The sequence below is a fragment of the Ixodes scapularis genome, unplaced genomic scaffold, assembly GCF_016920785.2.
Source record: "Ixodes scapularis isolate PalLabHiFi unplaced genomic scaffold, ASM1692078v2 PGA_scaffold2__306_contigs__length_199485367, whole genome shotgun sequence".
Lineage (NCBI taxonomy): Eukaryota > Metazoa > Arthropoda > Arachnida > Ixodida > Ixodidae > Ixodes > Ixodes scapularis.
In genome coordinates this window covers 27,214,764-27,234,463 of record NW_024609857.1, presented here as the reverse complement: position 1 = coordinate 27,234,463, position 19,700 = coordinate 27,214,764, and the positions used below count along the sequence as shown (strand labels likewise).

General features: G+C 44.8%; 1 protein-coding gene across 1 annotated transcript; it reads right to left on the bottom strand.

The window, feature by feature from the left end:
* Positions 1–1,599: 1,599 nt before the first annotated feature.
* LOC115323602 (filaggrin-2) lies at positions 1,600–18,545 on the bottom strand. The gene is made up of 4 exons (XM_040504547.2): positions 18,531–18,545; positions 12,104–12,218; positions 8,898–10,395; positions 1,600–1,866 (listed from the first exon to the last, which is right to left on the bottom strand). Coding segments are annotated over exons 1-4 (1,629 nt in total). The 3' UTR covers positions 1,600–1,865.
* Between the last annotated feature and the right edge of the window lie 1,155 nt (positions 18,546–19,700).

The following is a 19,700-nucleotide window of genomic DNA, read 5'->3' as shown; positions in this document are numbered from 1 at the left end:
TCCGGTTGGACAGATAGGTTTCGAAGCTGCGTTCTTAAAATTGAGGCCTGTCTACTTTCCGACAAAAAATCTGGGAGAGTCAGTGGCTGCGATCTGCGGAAGGAGCTCCGCGAATGAGAGGCTGAAACTTTATTTATACAGGGAGTTCCCGAGAAAAGTGAACCGTGTTTATCTGGCTGGATAAATAAAATACGCATCGTAGAAAGCTCATACTCCGTGGGAATGTGAAACTAGCGGTTACGACATAACGCCAAAGCTTGACAGCGTGACGTTACCTGGTTCAGAAAATAATAAAGAAAAGCGAAATTTCAGTATGAGCCGTCGGTCACCTAAGCCTTATATCGTCAAATCAATAAATTATATTGTTAACACTTGTGTTAACAATATATGTGTTAGCAAAAAAAAAAACACTTTTATCAAGAAAGAGATTATTGTTTTCTTGCTGAAAGTTTTCTGCACCGAATCAGATACTATAGGGGCCCACAGTCTCATTTCTTGTTTTGACGGCAGGCTTGGGTGGACCTCTGCGCATTGAGAAATGTAGTCTTTTCTGAGTTATCTTTTAATCCAGGGAGCGTCGCGCTCTGAAATACATGCAGAAGAACACACATGTGAGAGGCGCAAGGGCACTTTGCATTCTCTACGCCTGATCGGTTTAGCCGATTATAGAACACGCACAGAAAGATGTCATGAGGGTGTGCGCTTGGCGATGCTTGATCGGTTTCATCGGTTGGTAGCATCAGCTGTGCCCTGAATTAAAATAAAACTAGGTTAATTTCTAAAACTAGAGTATACTCGTCTTTTGATAAATGAAAGCAAAAATTGGACGTTTGAGTGATTTATACAGCGTAAGGTTGGTCTGCCAGTAGGGGCGACACTGGTTTACACTGTAGATGAGCAATTTAGCCAGTGCAGTACAACCGCTAGCCTGGGGTCTTTAACGTGCACCACGCAGTAGTGATACACGACCGCACGCCGGTACGATGCTCATCCAGATCGAAACGGGCAGGGGTGGGGCTCGAGCCCAGGATCCCTGGGTTCTGCAGTGCGAGCTTTCGCTCCACGCGCGTCGAGCTGGGTGTGCGCTTTAGCCCACTCGGCCACCGATCCCCCAAGTGAAAGCAACAAACTTGCCAGAATCTCCAAACGGTGGACTTCTTCGCAGAAGACAGTTAACGATGAACTTGTGGTGCCATCTCCCGGTAGGTTCAGTCAGCAGACGACGCACTCTGTTGTCTGCTCGCTGCGTCTATCGGGAGATGGCGGCGCAAGTTACATTCCTCGTTAACACGGTCATCTGCGAACACGCCCGCCGCTGACTCTGGCAAGTTCGTTGACATTCATTTCTCAAAGGAACATGATTACGCCTTAAAATTTTACAGAGTTCAGTCAACCACCTATATGAACATACGATGAACGTTTCAACTTTCTACTTGCCGGGGCCGGTTTTTCCGCGTTATTTTACAGCGTAGAAAACACTGTGGGCCGCACTATAGATACACGGGCACTTTTAAAGCTGTCATGGACTACCGGGCATAACAAAATGTTGTACAAGGCGATTGGACTTACCTTGATGCCTTCGCTTATCAATTATCGAAATAGAAAACTAAATAAATGATGTTTATTGATGCGGTAAAATAAGTACACTTCTGGCAAGGCGAAGAACGCAATACGACAATTACAAAATATAGAACTATCTTACAAAGTACTGTACAGGGGTAAACCGGCGCCCGTGGTTGCCATCTTTTTTTGGTGAAAGCGCTTGTTCTGAACTGCTGAGAACTTCTGCAAGACACGCGCGACAGAAGTTTCCAGCAATTCGGACGCGGTCTGCCCGATGAATGTTGAAACTGCATGGACGGTCATCTGGAACGTAAAAAGGGACAGCAAAATTTGAAAGTGCATTTAATAACTTCAGCTACTCTTTGTGAATGCATCTACAGTGGTCATCAAACTTAGACCGCGTCTCACAAACAACTGCAGCGTTGACAAAGTCAATTGCGCGAGCACGAGGCTTTGGAAGTTACTTCTATCCAAGGGTTCACATACATGAGTTACAGGTGGCATCAATGCGCTATTTTGGCGGTCATTACTACTTTTTCTGGCCGAGAAATAAACAACGTCAATTGTGTGAAATGTAGGTTTGTGTAAGATAAGTGCTAAGCAGCAAGACCACCACAATGAACGCTGATCTGGCTTCAATAGCGGGCTATCCATACAAACAAATGATTTCACTGTATCATGTTTACAAGGCTGTCTCTTTGTCTGCACTGAAGATAGTTCCGAGAGCAAGTTCTGCGTCCCGACTCGTTCTGCGTGGGTGCGGGCGGGTGCAATATGCAAGTGAAGGTAACTTTGGCAGGCTTATGATTACCCGTTCTTGAGCAAAGAAGTTGCGGCGGCTGCTGCACCTCATTTCTTGAAAGCCTAATACTCCTGTTACGCGGGCACACTTAACTTCAGTTTCGTTAACCGCAGTTATCACACTATAGACAACTTTGTTTGGCCATGCGCGTGCGCTTGCACACCTTTACCGCTCATTCACACTGGAAGCGGATCCGCGTTCGCAAAGCGGTTGCGAACGCGGTTGTATAAAGATCCAGTGCAATTGCACGCGTACTTGATGTCATCGAGTGCGCGTGCAATTGTACTGGATCTTTATACAACCGCGTTCGCAACCGCTTTGCGAACGCGGATCCGCTTCCAGTGTGAATGAGCGGTAAGTGGCCATCAAAGCTGTACACGCGCACTCTTCACTTCTTCCGAAACAACTGTTCGAGAGTATAGTGTGGTCACTATGGCCGAGCGTAACTGGAGTTAGGGGTGATTTAACTGCGCTTAAGGAGACTGGTGTTGCTAGGCTTTCATTCTGGCAGCAGCCGAACCGGCAGATTTGTGACTTGAAGCGCAACGAAATAGCTCAAGTAGGAAAAGAGGCCCAAGCTGAAGAACGAAATCTCGGCTGAACCGCGGAACACCGTTGCACTTTTGAAGGTCGTAGGATATATGCTTAGGGTTACCCCCTCGCTGGACGCGGCACAGATGATTGCCCAAATTGTTAGTAAGTGGATGTCCCATTGGTTGCGTAGATTTCTTTCAGGGGGTACCCAAACGTTAGCGCAATTTTAACGTTGCGGGAGTATTTATTTTAGTGAGGTATCAGGACAGCAGGTATTGCCGTACTTTATTTCCTCATATGTCCGAGTGCACTAGAAGTCCCGAACACAAACTGCAAACAGACGTACTAAAAGCGCAAGTCTATGGGCCCTCCCTGTATACGATGGGCTTAGCGATGATTTGACACGCACAGAAGCAAATTAGAAACATAATGATTTTAAGCTTTTGACAATATTCGATGGTTATCATGGGCTCGTAGCGTCGGCTGCGCCTGGAACTAAAGGGAAGCTGAAACACTTTGTGAGGAACCTGAGTTGGGAAAGGACGTGTATAGCTCTTAGAGCGCATCTCTTAGGCTCCTATTTCCGCGTATAACGGCGTCGGTGTCACCGCCCCGCTAAATTTAGCGGGAATGTTTTTGGTGTTGATGTCATGCGACGTCAATTGTCCCGTTAAATGTAGCGGAGAAACTAAACTTGTTAATGGGTGACGTGACACGAAGTCAGGTGACGTCATTTTCCCCGTTAAATTTAGCGGGAAACTGAATTAATGTTGAGGTCACATGGCGTCAATTTTCCAGCTAGATTTAGCCGGGAGACTGTGAGAGGAGGGGAGGGTATGGAGGAGGAGAGGGTATGGAGGAGGAGAATAAGAGGGTACGCAGAAGAGCAGGAAAGGGTATGGAGGAGGAGGGGGGAGGGCTACGGAGCAGGAGGACAAGGGGGGAGAGGAGGAGAGAAGGAGGAGGTGGAGGAAAGGAGGGAAGAAGGAGGAGGGGAGGAAGACGGGAAGAGGAGAGGAGGAGGAGAAGAAAAGGAGGAGGAGGAGGACAGCGTACGGAGAAGCACATGGAGCGTACACTCCCCTCCGTGCCCTCCCTTCCACCTCCTCAAAAGCTGCGGTGTAATTTCGCATTACAGAGATTTGTAAACGTCTTTCATTTCTTTCATCTGTGATTTTAGTCATCGTATGCTTTGGCAGAAGTAAGCCTAAACCGCATCTGTTTTTAGATATACGGGCAGCGGTTGTCGCCGGTTGTGCGGCGAGCCTCTCTGTCGCCTGTAATCTGTCCACAGCGTCGTGACGTTGTCGTCGGCATCCTCGAGCCAGCTTAGTGGCGAGTATGGGTCTTCTGACCCGACCAATGACGTCACTTTCGCAAGTTTTCCTCTGAGCTCTCGTACTCTCCTGCCCTCGGTGCGAAGCAACGGGCGGGTGTTAATGGGTGATTACGACACTCATACTAATAAGCCCGAAAGAAAACTTAAAACACATACTTATGTGGTTCGTGTATTAAATCTTTCACAGTTTTAGTGAATTCGGTCACCTCTTTCGCCTTCCTTTCAAGCCAAATAAAATATAGCATGCAGTTTTGCGCGTCAGTCTACAGAGTGCAGTAGCTCCAGATGGAATGAATAATTTTTTGAGCTTCTGTTTGTTTGTGCTATGTGTGAACAACCAACATTCGGCCGTTCTGTGATGGCTCGCCACGAGGAGCAAAGAGTATGCGTGAAACCTTGATTTGTTTCCAAGAAAACAGTGGCAACAACGGTTGGTACACTTCGGAAAGTGCTTCAAGACAACACTTTGGACAAACCGCGAGTGTACAAGCGGTTTTCCATTTCAAGAAAGGCGACGGGCTAGTTGAAGACCAACCATAATCTGGACGAAATTCGGCAAGCAGAAGTGATGCTAATATCAAAAGATGTTTTCGCGCTGTTAATAAAAGTCGTCCAAAGACTATCGAATTTGTCATAAAGATTATGCCCGCAAATTTTAGCATACTATGTATAAACAAAGCGCTGGTGTGTGTAACGAAGACGACCGGAATTGTGCAGATGTAGAGAGGAGTCACCGCGATAACGCACCCGCTTACACCGCCGTGTCTATCCAGAAGTTTCTGATGAAAAACAACGTGTCACTGGCTCTCCATCAATCCTACTCTCCCGCTTTTGCTCCGTATTACGTTTATTTTAAAATAAGGAATGAAAATAAATTATTGAATTCGAGTGATGTGATGGGAGAGACGAAGTACGAAGAAAAAAAATCTCTTGCGACTATGGGCAGTGTTTCCGTTGAAGAGTTCCAAAACAGTTTCAAAAGCAAAAAAAAAAAAAAAAAAGCAACATTTGGACTAGTCTGTTGTTTTACGGGGAGAGTACCCTGAAGGTAACTAGCAGATTATATTTTAAATTTTAGATACACATGTTACAAAACAAGGTTTTTCCGGGAACATTTGTGTACACGTTCGTAGCTATATGCTTGCGTAGCTACTGGAAAAAAAAAGTTTAATTGCCTACTTAATGAGCCATCTAATAACCGACGATTTTCGCAGTCATCCATACAATACTGAGCAAGAGGGTAGCCGTATGGCGAGAACGACCGACCCACAAAATCGCTGCAACGCTTCCAGTTCATCTGCGTTTTCAGCCTATAGCAAGCCATCTGTTCTGCTTGGGCTGTGCCACCCTCCCGCTGCCGTTGGTTCGACTGGCGCCAGTATAGCGCTGATATGTACAAGACTGATGTGCACGATTCATGAAGGTTTGGTGACCACCGCATGTTTCATCTCTCACACTTCGAAGTATTCAATAGCTAAGCATGATCCACTAAATTATTATTTTTTGTAACGGCATCATTTGATTGAAACAACTTTAAGCTTTTCTTTTTCTTCTTTTCACTATATTATGCGATGAAATTGTCTTGCTCCATGTAGTTTAAGTAAAGTTATTATTGGTTATTTTTTTCCAGTTCTGCTCTAACAAAATTAAACGGCTAAAATACGTATAGCCGTGATTCAGCAATCAAATCCGACTATTTTCTTAACGTGCTCATTGTTAGGAAAGTGTTGCATGAACAGAATACAACATTTCAATGGATATTAAAAAAAACACTGCTTGTGCTCGGCCTACACAGGCGATAAAAAAATCGTCGCTTCGAGCCACATGCTTTTCATTACAATATGCACTTAGTAAAACAAGACACACTTCATTAAAGTAACATATTCCTAGCTCCGCAAAGGTAATTTTTAGACCCTTCACAGTGCTCAAGGACATTTTGCTAAGATACCTCGTGTCTTCGCGTCTATCAATTTAAGGATTCTATCTTTTTTAATTTTTTTTTTTTAACTTGAAACTATCTGTGGGTTCGACATTTCGTGAAACCCAGATAAAGGTGAAGCCTAGATAGAAGCGTGGCCGCAAGGAACGACACTGATTGGTTGACGGGTGGGAGAAGAGGAGTGATGTGCTCGACGCTTATTGGTTTACGGGTAGGTCATGTGACCAGAGGGGTAGGCGAGGAGGAGTGAGGTAGGCAAGGAGGAGCTCGTCCACTTGTGCGCACTGAGGTAGACGATGTCGAGGGTATGGAGGACTCTGAAAGATCGCCAGGTTTATCAGCCTGATTAGCGATAGTGTCGCTTCATTCGAGAAACTACTGTCAAGTGTACACACGGTACGCGTTAAACTATATGGTGAAGAGCGTCGTTAACGTAGGCGTTTGGCGTCTGGAAACGAGGAGTATCGCTAAACGTTTGTGAGGCTAAAACGTTTCATGTATGTAACACAACTGCCAAGCAATTTGCCATAAATTTAGTTCGCTTTTTTTTCTTCAAGATTCAGTTATATTTGTGATGTATTTAAACGTACCTTGTCCGTAATTGAAAAGGTGAAAAAACGCAGTTTCATTATCTGAAACCGGTATGTTACACTGTAGATATATTTAAGGTAACGTGTATTGACGTCAGAGTTAAGATAAACCATTGAGAATGTAGATGAATAAAACACAATACCTACGTACTTGGGGCCCTATAAAATCGTGTAATAAATCAAATATAAAGAATAAATATGCCGTGTGAATACTTCGTAGATTCAGCCCACAAAACCTGCGTTTGTCCTGCTAGACTTTTTGGCGATTCCCCGGTCTCTTGCTTACATGAAGACATCATGCTGTTGTTTCATACCACCAGATGTAAAGCTATAAGAACCCTCGAAAGAGTTAGTAAAGGGATCCGTGAATCCTCGAAAATATTATAAAGAGCGTCTGCTATGTTGAACCACAAAGTACAGGTAAAGCCAATGTAATATTGTCGTTTACCTTAGCCGCACTAGAGATCACGAAAACAAATTACGGTCACAGCACATTATACTTGGATCCCCACACTTACTCGCTACACGCATAGCTGCTTGAAAATAATGATGGGTTCACATTGCTTTTCTTTTATATTTCTTTATATTGCCTCTATCACCTAAAGGTAAATTTGTAATGAAGCCTATGCATGCGAATATGTGATGCGCATATATCACGTAGGAAGCACAGTGAAAAGTGCTTGAGCAAGTCGGTTTTATTTCGATGTACTAAATGGCAATACACCACTCTGAAATTGTGGCGATTTAAGAAAGAGCTGCAAAATCCAGTCCCAAACTTTGTATGTGCCTGCCATGCACGAGTGCTTGTGATTCTGGAGTTCTTTATAATGAGTGAATACCATTCAAGTTAACACATAGAGCTTATTGAATACGATTCATTGAGGTATATGTACTAGTGTCATCAGGACATAATTCCGAAAATAATTTATTCGAGGCGCAACTATCTCTTTTGAACTTAAGACTTAATTATCCACAAGGGGGGGGGGGGGGGGGGGGGGGGGCAACGAGACTACGCAAAGTAAGCGAGCTAAGCTAGTATTAATTAATACGTCAGTTGAATTGTTCCGTACCAGTCATAAGAAAGGAGCGGACATAACTCAGGCTCTGACCAGGGCGCCCCTAGAGGCAAACAGATCATATTCATCGGCAGGTTATTTTTAGCCGCTGCACTCAGATTACGTTCGCGAAAGTTTCGCACCACAAAAAAAGCTTGCGGAATTTGTAAGACTCTTAAATCCCGTCGTAATATTGACGGGCACACTAGGCTCGCACAATTCATCACATTTGTCCCCCAACGAGTAGGCGGTGACAGCAGCTGAGTGGCAGCAAACAGTCAGAAAGCCTCTATTATATAGAATTTTTAACTGCTCGATCGGGGTCACGTGGTTTATGATCTGCGTTTGCAATACGAGCTATAGGTGACGAACGTTTTGGTCGTCCGCGAGCGTCGCCGACTTTCTGCCTGCTTTTCTCCTAGCCACACGATAACGCAGCGCATGAGCACTTGCGACCAGTCTCCGATGGAGGCGTCCACCATTAAACTGAAAACGCGCCCCATGGTTTGAGTTGGATCTTCTCTGCAATCTAGGCTCTGTACAAACAATAGGCAACTCAGACGCCGCCGCCGGCGTGCTCCTTTCCTATAGACTAGAACTATGGTGCCTGGAAAGCGTCTGCGCTTGCTGTGTTTACCGCGGCCAAAAAAGTGGTCCCTCGATTTCCGCCTGATGACGTCAAAGAAGTGTCATGCTGTCGCCGGTCGTGACCCTGGCGGCGTCCCAACAGTTTGGTACATTTAGCAGACGCCTGTTCTGCTGCAGGTCGCTCTCCGCTGTGACAGTTCACGGAAGCTAGAGCAGCCGGAAGTTGGGACGCCTGGGACGTCATGATGACAGCGACACTCGCGTTCGCTCGTGCTTTTCGCCAGCATTTCTACGGCCAACCGCCAGGATCGCGACAGTCAATAGCATGACACTCTGGTTTCTGTAACGTGATTTGTTTCCACATTGGGACCACTTTTAATGTATGGGCGGGATAAGACGTTAAACACACCAGTCGAAGACGCGATCCATGCACCATACTAGAACTGCAGGGTATCGTAAAAGAAGAAAGCCAGTATATCCAACGTACCAATTCCAGCCAGGGTTGTATCTTGTAGAAATTTCTTTAAGGTTCGTGTTCTGTCCAAGAACGGACGTCGCTCTACTCATCAAAGTGTTGTACTTCAGCAAAGCGAGCCTGTTTGCCTGTGCATAAGGACTCCCCGAGTAGAACGAAGAAGGGTCCGTGTATTGATTGAAGGACTGCTGTGCAGTGCCACCATAATGATGTCCTTTATGCGCTGGACCTGAAGAACCACCGTACGACGGCCCAGAGCCAGAAAATGAAGGGTAGGACTTGCTGAGTTCCTCTCCTTTGTAGCCCTGACCACCATCCGCCGAGACTATATAAGTCTGCTCCCCGCTACCGCCTCCATACGATCCGTATGATGATTTCCCCCCATCAGACGACTTGTAGGCTGTCGGAGAGATGCCGTAGGAAGACTGTCCTGCTGGATACGAGCTGACCTGATATCCTGGCCTCCCATAGCCCCCGGAACCTCCGTAACTTGGACCTCCCGCATAACCGCCGCCGCCACCACCACCTCCGTAGCCACCCTTTGCAGTCGAAGCCCCCGATACTTCGTACTGAAGGTGATGTCCTCCTATCGCATTTCCGGCTGGACCACTTGCTTCACCACTTCCTCCTCCTCCGTATGACTTTGCAGGTGATGCTTCAATACTGTAGGAGTCTTGAACAGAATACGCCCCGTAACCCTTCGGGGAGACCTGACCTCCATGTCCTCCGTGCCCACCTCCATGCCCGTAGCCGGGCTGTTCTCCTTCACTAACGGTCTGCTGCACTACTTGGAACGTCTGTCCATTGGCCGTATACGTGTATGGCTTTCCTTCTGCGAAGGCTTGAGCGGACGCCGGTGGTAATCCTTGGTAAGCCACGGACTGTGCAGAAAATTGTCCGCCTTGGTAGGCCGCAGACGGAGCGGACACTGGCCCCCCTTGATAGGCCGGAGAAGGTCCGTGGGACACTTGATAACTTTGGTGGTAGTGTTGCCCTTGCCCTGGTCCGGCATAGGCTACGTAGGATTTCGTGTCTTCTTGCGAAGCCGTTGCAGGAACCGCTGACACGGGAACCGCGTAGGACTGTCCATGGTACTGGAAGGTCTTAGCGTTGCTTGGCACGGCGAGTTGAATCTGTTGCTGGCCTACGCCGTAGCTCTTGGCTGCTGCGAGGGCGTTCTGGTAAGATGGCTGATAAACGCGACCTGGCCGTGCGCCGTAACCGTCCACTTGGACGCTCTGCACCTGTTGTCCGTGCTGATGATCTTCCGGGCAGGGTTGTTCGCGGCCATAGACGACCGGTCCCGTGTGGACGCGTCCTCCTGAGAAGTGGATTGGAACTTGGGCAGCATACGTTGGTTGGCCGGAGCTCTCATCCGGGTTCACTACACGGATGGAGAGGAGGATGCCCTTGGCGATCTTTGATGATCCTATGCCTTCTTGCTGAACTGGGACACCCTGTGGCACAGGTGCATAAGTAACTGCTGGTCCGGATACATGAGACTTGCCCGCTGGTGCGGATAGAAAGGACAGGCGAGAAATTAAAACATAGAAGCAGACATGTACGTAACGCGTTACTAGTAACTAGTTACTTCTAGCTATTAAATTTTTTTGGTAACGAGTAACGTATTTAGTTACTTTCTTTAGAACAGGATTAATTAACGTACTTTGTTACTTTTGAGGAGTAACGTGTACGGCAACGTTTAAACAACCTCGTTTTAATTCGAACCTGAGTATGCGTCCATTTCTACAAAAGCAGGTGGGCAGCCTGGAATGCACCTAAACGGTATGACAGTATAGCACCGTTTTTTCGCTAAAGACGTGAGTCGAACTCTACAGCTGGGAATACTTTTTACCGAGAGAATACAAGAAGGGTCGTTCGTTGAACATTCTAGAATTGTGTACAGGCTGAATGTACGTCCGGAGGTTGCCAACGCGGAAAGGCACAGTACCCATTGTCAACTTAGAACTTTAGAAACAGAGAAGAAAAAAAAGAGCGGGAAATCCCAGATTCACCACCTCTTCCTGAAGCACAACACTGCAGTTTCTTCGAGCGCGTAAGTAGAACGACTCTTCAGCGTCGCCGAAGATGTGTTCTCAGTGAAGTGAAGAAACATCACTGCTAAAACTTTCGAGAGGCAGCTACTGCTTAAATGCAACGACTACTAAAACGAACACAATAAACCACAAGCAAAAATAGTTGTGTATTTGCTCGTCAAAGTAAAGACAATGGTAACTCGCTACTTTTGAGGTAAAGTGACGCGTTTCTTTTGGGAATCAGTAACGAGTAACGTGTTTCGTTATTTTTTGAGCGAGTAACGAGTAATGGTATTTAGTTACTATTTGGGGGTACCGTGTACATGTCTACATATAAGATAATTACGTAAGGTGTGAGAATGGGGTCATAGGTGATCATTGCGATACACTGTATTTGAAACAGGAACAAAACCTTCCAGATTGTTGGCGGTAGTTTGTAGAGAGTTCTGGCAGTATAGAGAGCCTTACTATCCTGCCAATAAATCCTTAATATGCAACGCCTTAGTGGATATAAAATGTTGTACATTGTCACATGTATCATGCATTGTGGAAGTGCGTATACATAAATTTCTTTGACTTTCAGGCAGTTGCAATCAGGACAAACCATTATAACTACAACTTAATTGCGCTTTTATAAGTTGTAGTCCTTCAAATATTTATGCTGCCCTTATTGGTTCGTTTAGTAAAATCGGATGTTTTGCGCATTCCTATTCGAAAGCTTATTAATTAAGCTTAAACCCAACGGAGTTACATGTTTTAATGCGAATTAATTTTTCAGTGGTATTCACTTGTACTAAAAGATCCACAGTTTTCCTAGTGGCAGCTTCAGAATTAAAATATGTATAAAACTAGTGACTCTCTTGTGTCATAGAGACTACATCTTGGAATAGCTTTACTGTTGTCTCGCATTAGTCTTATATTTTTCGGTTTATTTTCATCCGGCGCACTTTTCCTCTCAAAAAGGAAGTTTATGATGCTAAACTGGTCTGATACGGCGTTCTTTTTTTTTTTTTTTTTTTTTTTAGTAAGACTGTTTTCTTGCTTATCTTTTAACGGCTCTTTCTTCCTCGTAAGTCAAATTCATTCGATCCGGCTGAGTTCCTCTTCCGCTTGTAAGTCTGGCCCGACGGCGCCACCATTCGTACCACACGAAGGCATTGTTTCGGCTCACAGCTTACTTACCTTTGTAGTGTGAGAAGGCAGCTGTACCGTAGCCGGCGTTGGGGTTGGAGTAGCCGTGACTAGAGCTTCGTGCGCCGCCCGCTTCGAGCGCCGCGCACGCCAGCAGGACGAAGATCTGGAACGGGAGGAGTTTGCCCAGACGAGAAACGCAGACGAAAGTAAGACAAAAAGCAATCTTTGAACATCGGCGATTCGAATCGCCGAAGACGCTCGCTTTCCATCGCTTCCTTCCCTTCTGAGGCGAACTCGTTTACATGACCGAAAGACTTTCCTGGTTTGCGGTTCGGTGGACGGTTGTTTCACGATGCTTTGTTCACTCCTTGAGGGCTTTGGACAAACACGAGGCTTACTTAGCTCGTCACGCCTGTTCCTAAGGCCTATAAACCGCATCGACCTGATGCGAGGTGCTTGAGATAATATCGTTCGCGATTGAATATCCAATGAACGATACCCTTCATTTATTTTTGACGATGTTTGCTTATCACCGAGTAGAGATTATTCACTGCGGGCATACCGCTCCAGATTATCCCACCCTCGGGAAATAATCTCAACGAAGTAGGCGAGCATTAATCAACCCTGGACCGAAAATTAGGTTACGTTCTGGGAATCTGTAGAAACTTGTTTGATTAATGGTAGCCGATCATCATTTAGTCATTGAAAGAAACTGTTTATTTACATTTTAAAGTTGTTTTCTGCTTGAGCGCTACATATTAAATTGATGACCTCGAACCTCCTTAACCAGACAACCATTGTTGCTAAAGAAATATACATTTTACCACTTCCGGGAGCCTATCGATTTTGTGAATCTCATCTTTCGCCCAAGTAAAGATAAAGGAAAGGCACAGCATTTTCTCTGTCTCTTAAAGTAGCGATTCTACATCTACGCAGGTTAACCTCTTTGTGTTCGTAGATTAACAACATAAAAAAGCATAAAGCATAAAAAGAATGAGCATGTAAATGTATATTTTTCCCTTTTTTCTGAAGCGACGAACCGCGACAGTGTAAGTTTAAATTTCAGTTACGGTATTAAATAATGCAATATCGATTGGTTCAGAAAAACCCTCCTGAACAATGACGCACGTTGTGAAATGATTCGCAGTTTACCGTTCTACGTAGGATAAAGGTGCGCGATTACGCGTCGGTAATTCGGCAATGAAATTAGCTAGACATTTCAACTAGATATGAAACACAGTTGACACGAATAAACGATTTGTTGGAACTAACCATTAGCCGAATCAATTGGTGTCTGAGGACCGTCAGATTTATGCAATTCAAATGATTGAAATGGAGCGGTCTACACTTACGGCAAGAGGAAAATAAAATTTTCTGTGCTAAACATGGTAAAGCATTGTGGTGGGGAAAATCTCTATATGTTTTAATTGTACTCATATGGCTTATAATATCTTAAATGTTATATATATATATATATATATATATATATATATATATATATATATATATATATATATATATATATATATATATATATATATATATATATATATCAGAAGAAAAGAACCCTTGGTGAAAACAGCAACAACGGACGATTTATTCTTCGACGTTTCGGCTGGAGTCCGGCCTTATATATATATATATATATATATACTGCTCTCCGAGGTAACGAAACTTGATGCTATTGATATAAAATCCAGTTCTAATGTTGTCTTGAGCACACAAATGCCTACTCCGCGATATACGGCAGACACATTCCAGTAGTTCACGAATCGGCCGGCATAGATATTCTGCTCAATGCAATACAGGTGTGATAACACTAATACGTATTTCCTACCAGTGCACACCCATCGTTCTTTCTAATTGGAGCAAGGGGAAAGAGGGAAGTGTTAGTGCATCGCTAATGCCCCCCCCACACACACACACACATCATTCCTTGCGCCACAAAATTATTGATCGTGCGATCTGTGACATTCGAGCCAACAGCTGCGCTCCGTTGCTGACACTGTCTTTCATGGAATTTCTAGGCTGCGACCAACACCAGCACGAGTAAGCAAGGTCAGTGCGGTGTTCTCATATAAAGCTATTGCTCTAAAAGAAGCAGAGTGCGCCTCTGCGCACACAGTCAGTCAAAAACAATTTGCGAAGCGATCGCCCCACGCAGCGACATTGCGTAACTTCCCCATGAAACGTGGACGCCCATCCACTTAAGCTGTCATTTGCATTTCAGAGCCTCACTCAAAAAGGGAGATCGCCCCCTCTTAATGACTCAATCTGTCGTCTGTGGGGCGAGGAAAAAAAAGAAGCCACGACTGTTTTGTTTTTATGCTTCTACGACGAGAGACACGTGAAAGATTAGGCACGAAATAATCTTTGCAGCATCCCTCGCAATGTCGGCGCTGGCGGCATTTGTGCCTAAAACTCAAGAGAGCAAGCCACGAACAAGCAAGAAGAGCATTCTAATTACACGACGCCTCCGGTCGTTCGCCGGGAAGCCGAGAAAATAGATTGCAGAGTGCTGGCTTGATTATGATGAATCCTAGTCACGACACCAACAGAAACAAATGGGGAGCCGTATAAGCGCCTGAGCTGCAACTTCGTCGCATCCTCCAAAAAGCTAGGTCTTGCTCACGCACTTGTTCTCCGGCAATTATACTAAGCGTCATTTTAGGAGGGGAGGGCGATCGTGTACTATACCAGTGCTAGGAGAGAGACATGGGAGCTGTGGGATCCAGGAGCGAAGGGGGAGGTCGGCTGGATAAGGTTTTGCGCGTGGGGGATCTCTATATTTAGGTCTGGCTCAGCCAGCGTCTGTCAATGCGACCTGCCGACCTTTTCCGTATAAACTACCCGCGCTGCGGGATCTTCAAGAAAGAGCCGCTAACGAAAGTTCAACGATCTACGCGCAAGCGGACTTCCAGGAGTGTTGAGAAAAAAAAAAGAATCATTAAAGCGGGCGTATTTGAGTAGGGCGGCGTGCAGAGTATATGCGTATATTGTACTCGCCATGGAGAGTTCAAGTATTTATATATGATTCCTAAAGGAACCGGGCCTTCCCAAAGAATCGGTTGGGTGATTAAGGATTGTTTGAGTAATTTTGAGGCTTTCATTTACCTATACGTAAATACGTACACTACACGGAACTAGCTGCACAAACACGACTATGGCGGTTATGCATTTTCCTTTAAAAGGGTATTGGCGGGCAAAAAAGTGATCACTTAGTCTAGTGCTTGAATTGAGCACTTTTAATATTTATAGTAGTTTTTATGATAGTCCTTCAATAACGAGCGATAAGCCAAGAACACCAGCGGTGGCTTGTTCGCGCTAACAGTTTTCTGGAGTGGACATTGTGGACGCATATGTAACGTGTTGGGGGATTCGAGTCTGCTAGACGGCTGCATTTACCGTTATTCTCCCTAATGTCGTCTGACTCAAATATTTTTTTTTGTCGTAGTCCGCTTGACTGTTTCTCATTTTTCCCGTTCCAATTACCACCAAGTCGAGACCAGATGCTTCCAGTCACGACACTCACTGTAATGTTTTTTCGTTGTTTCTTTTTTTTTTTTCGTTTCCCTACGACGCGTTAAAACCATTACGCATATGACATTGTACAGTACTCAGTGGGAGCGAAAACATATTCTGAGTTTTTCTTAGCCGGTCTTGCGTGTCTTCTTTCCTTACTGCGGGTTAGCCGTCATCTTTTTTTAAATTTATTTTTATTGTGGGAGTACGTTAGGTCAGCTTGTCAAACTTCTCCGCGCTGACCATTTTGAGACGCGACAGCAAACTATATTTAGGACAACGTTGCTGCGACTGACAATGGTGAGACCCAATGTCTGGGGAAATCTCAATCGCGTATTGTAACTGACACGTGTGGAAATAAAGCGGCGGTGACTTCAAAGCAAGCGCGTGAACTAGATGGAACGTAAATTTCTTTTCATTTCTTTTTTTATAGTGTTTTATTACCTGCCTTAGCTGCGGCCTTATGAAAAGGACGAAAGACAAAAGCGGCGTCATGACGTCTTTTGTATGAAACAAAGACGGTGCAAAGCTGCGCTCATTGCAGCAACAAAAGCCGAGGGAACGCAACCCCTGGCGGCAGACTCTTCGGGGTCTCGCTTGGAAGTGTCCCAGAAGATAGCAGCGTGTTTCGTTTAGTGCGACGTAACCAAATTTCCCTACCTCTAGTCTGCTTCTTTATTACTCTATATTTAGTGCCGTGACTGAGGTTGCATATTACTTCACGGTAAACTAGTAAAATCGGCAGTCTTTTTGGGCACGTTTTTCGCTCACAAGAGTTTGAGAAAATTTTAAAATATATTTTAATTGTGAGTTTCAAAACTGCCTATATAAGTCGAAAGCTTTTTGTTTTTATATAGGTGATCAATCAAGGAGACGTAGTCGTTAACTTTAATGTTATTTAGACTTGCCTCTCGGTCAGAAAACAATATTAAAGCGTTAAGGAGTTTTCAGCAGGTTGACAAATAGTTCGTGATAAAAGCAGGATAAGCAGAGTTAAAATAATTCAAAACAAAGCGCGAGGGTGAGAGCATAAATTAAATTATAAACCTATTTACAAGAAAAGTTATATATTGATCTCATTATGTTAGTGGTTACAGCGATTTAAGTCCTTACTTTTTTATTTTTTATAAGAGAAACATTTCAGCTTTCCGCACTGTAACTATCAGCTATAGAGTTGTGTGAGATCAGTAAACGCTGCAGTTAAACGGCCAGCCCCATATTAGAATATTGACACAAATCTCGTCTCAAAAAATCACTGACAAAAAATTAACGTTTATTTATAATTTTTAAATTTTCCGCACTTGCACACAGATCAATCTATATATTAAGGGATTATAAATTATTGTCTGGAGTGGGTCCTAGCGAAACTTAATCATCCATACTATTGCAAAGGTGTCCCTGGTTCAAAAAAGTATTTTTCTTTGGTAATATTATACATTTAGCGCAGACTTCAGTGCATGCTGAGATCTTGTTTATATCAAGCTAAAAAGTTCGAATTCGGATTTGGGTAAATTACTTGCATTAAAAAACAACCTGTGAAAATACAAAAACTAAAGCATCTCATGCTGCATAGGTGCTATGTGCGTAACGTAAGAGGTAAGGATGGGTGGCATATCTTAATTCGCATGTTTTTAAAGGAAGGATCGAAGGAACAGTCAACTTCGAATGCCCTATTGCAAAACAGAATCTCTTGTAACTGCGATGTTATCACCTATGCAGCATACGTGATAACGTCCAAAAATATGGTGACAAAGTGTAGCACTGCATGCTCGATTAGTGGTATATAATCAATCTACATGTTTTATCGTCTTCGGCGAGCACTATGTTTTCAACACCGTACTGTGACGTAGAGACAATTTGCTAAACCAGAACATAACCTGGAGAGACAGAAATTATAATCGAATAATTTTGGTGAGAGTTATGTTGGGATAGCATGGAGACTTGTAGTTCTTTTGTCAAAAGCAGTAGATGCTCTTCCTATGGGTTTCGATTAACATTGTACGAATGCTGACTATCGTCGTTCCAGTCTTCTATAGGCAGAACAAAAACAAAATACTGTGGTCCACTTCGATTCGATCAATACTTCGACATTTCGTAGTTTAAGGAAATTTGGACTCTGTTTGAGCTCTCCCTGGGGTGTGATACTTTTGTGTGAACCTCCGTACCAAGGTCAAGATAATACGAGTGATCTCATTTTGGTCGCAATGCTACATAGAACTTGTTCAGGTATTTGTACATCCTACCGAGAAAACGTTAAAACCTTAAAAGGTTTCGTTTTCACCAAATCTTCGGATGAGTGAGAGGTATTTCGGTAGTACTGCAATAAGACTTGGTAAGAAAGTTAAAGCTGTGTTTCTGGAGGTGCTGAGTACATTATTCCAACGCAAATATTGGTGTCTTGAAAATAGAAAGGATCTTCGCAAAGAAATTAAAAAAAATGGTTCGTGAGTCCGAGGGAGAAGTTAAAGGACAGGGTTGGTTTACGACGACCATCTACTTGTCCTCTTGAAATAAAGTACATGACAAAAAAAAATGAACAGGACATTTTAGCTCTGGGCTCTACATACCTCCCCGGCATTAGAATAAACAAGAGCGAAACGGCGACAGCTCGCTTGGCTATGTATACACAAAAAGGTGCGCTTCACTTCATCGGGTCATCCGCGAAGCAAACTCAGCCACTTTAAAACCAATTCTTGTTGCTCTCTTTCTTGTTATCATTACCCAATAAAACGTAAAGCCGAAGCTAGATCTGCTGTTCGGGCCAACGGTATTAGCTTGTGTCCGTTCTTTATCAACATTGCAACAGATAACCTATAAGCTAAACAGAGATGAGAAAAAGTAGGTTCCACGAAACATTTTACAAGTTGGAGTGGTACGTGTTCCTACCAGAGAAAAACCGCTCTAATCTAAAGCAGAGCAAGACAACGCGAGGAGCCCCCCATCCGACACCTACCTTTAGCGTGGGCATCCCAAGATGACAAAAAGAGTGCGGCGGCTACTCCAGGGGGTGACGCTCGTTTCACACCGCCCGAGCACAGGTGCGCGGTAAACGGGACGAGACTGCACGGCGCAATCCAGAGGCGGCGGAGGTCCTCTCGGTGCCCAAACGTGCGAACGAGTGGGTCGAGCGTCGCTTTCACTTGCACTTACTCTCGACAGTGAGAGTCTTCGCGAAAGCCTGATTGCGCATTTATACGGGGACCTTCTCTCCGATCCTTTTTTTGGGGCCAGCAGAGTTCCTCCAGACGCATCATCCAATCCAGTTAGGTCCACCCGCTCGCCACACGGCGCGCCGTAGCGGACTTCGGAGCATGCCGCGGCCGGCATCCGCACCGAAGGAGCAGATCCTCTCCGCAGTGTCCACGCTGCGGGAAAGAGAAGGCAAGGGTTCTCGGGGGAAAGGAGAGGGTACGGTCGGTTTGGAAGATGTGGTGGCCGTGCCCGTAGAAGCCGCATCTTCGGCGCGGGTAGGCAGAAAAGTTTGTTTGTTACACCATTATAGGCATTGTGACGTCACGACTTACTTGGTTTGAGGGCAGGCCGGAATGTACTTCGTTTCCCACTAAGACCGAGCGACGCCACGATTCGATTATTTAAATCAAGTAGCACCAAGTTTTCAACGTCATTGCGCCCGTCTACTTATCGCGTTTTCCATCACGGGCGAAAGCAGTCGCGAAGAGTAAATTTGCGGCGGTCCTGCACTTTTTTGTATGTGCGTAATTAGTCAAGTATATAAAAGGAAGTACAGAAGACGACGACGAACATCCTGACGATGCCTTCTTGGCGTTGCTTTATCGTATTGCGGCGTCGGTACTGCCCTCAGACGTACTATAAGAAGCGCCCACTTGAACGTGCAAAAGGAGCTCGCAAATTGTGCTTCTTGACATGTGAACGCAAGGAGAAAGAATCAACAGTAGCGTATAGAACAGAATAATGCACAAGAACTCGGAACAGCTTGTGAATTGCCACTGCTTAGAAGGTGACGGGCGGCCCGGTTGTTACTGCTAATGGATTTCCACGTCAACTATAGACAATAACCCGGTCAGCGCCCAGGTTCGGCAATACTCCGTTACTCTGCCGTAGCCGACGGTAGATATACGATCTGATGGAGACACTAGGGAGT

What these genes read in the sequence shown, in the direction of transcription:
- LOC115323602 (XM_040504547.2), bottom strand. An exon ending in TGCCTTCTCACACTACAAAG is followed by an intron (nt 10,396 to 12,103) that starts GTAAGTAAGCTG and finishes TATCCGCACCAG; the next exon opens with CGGGCAAGTCTCATGTATCC.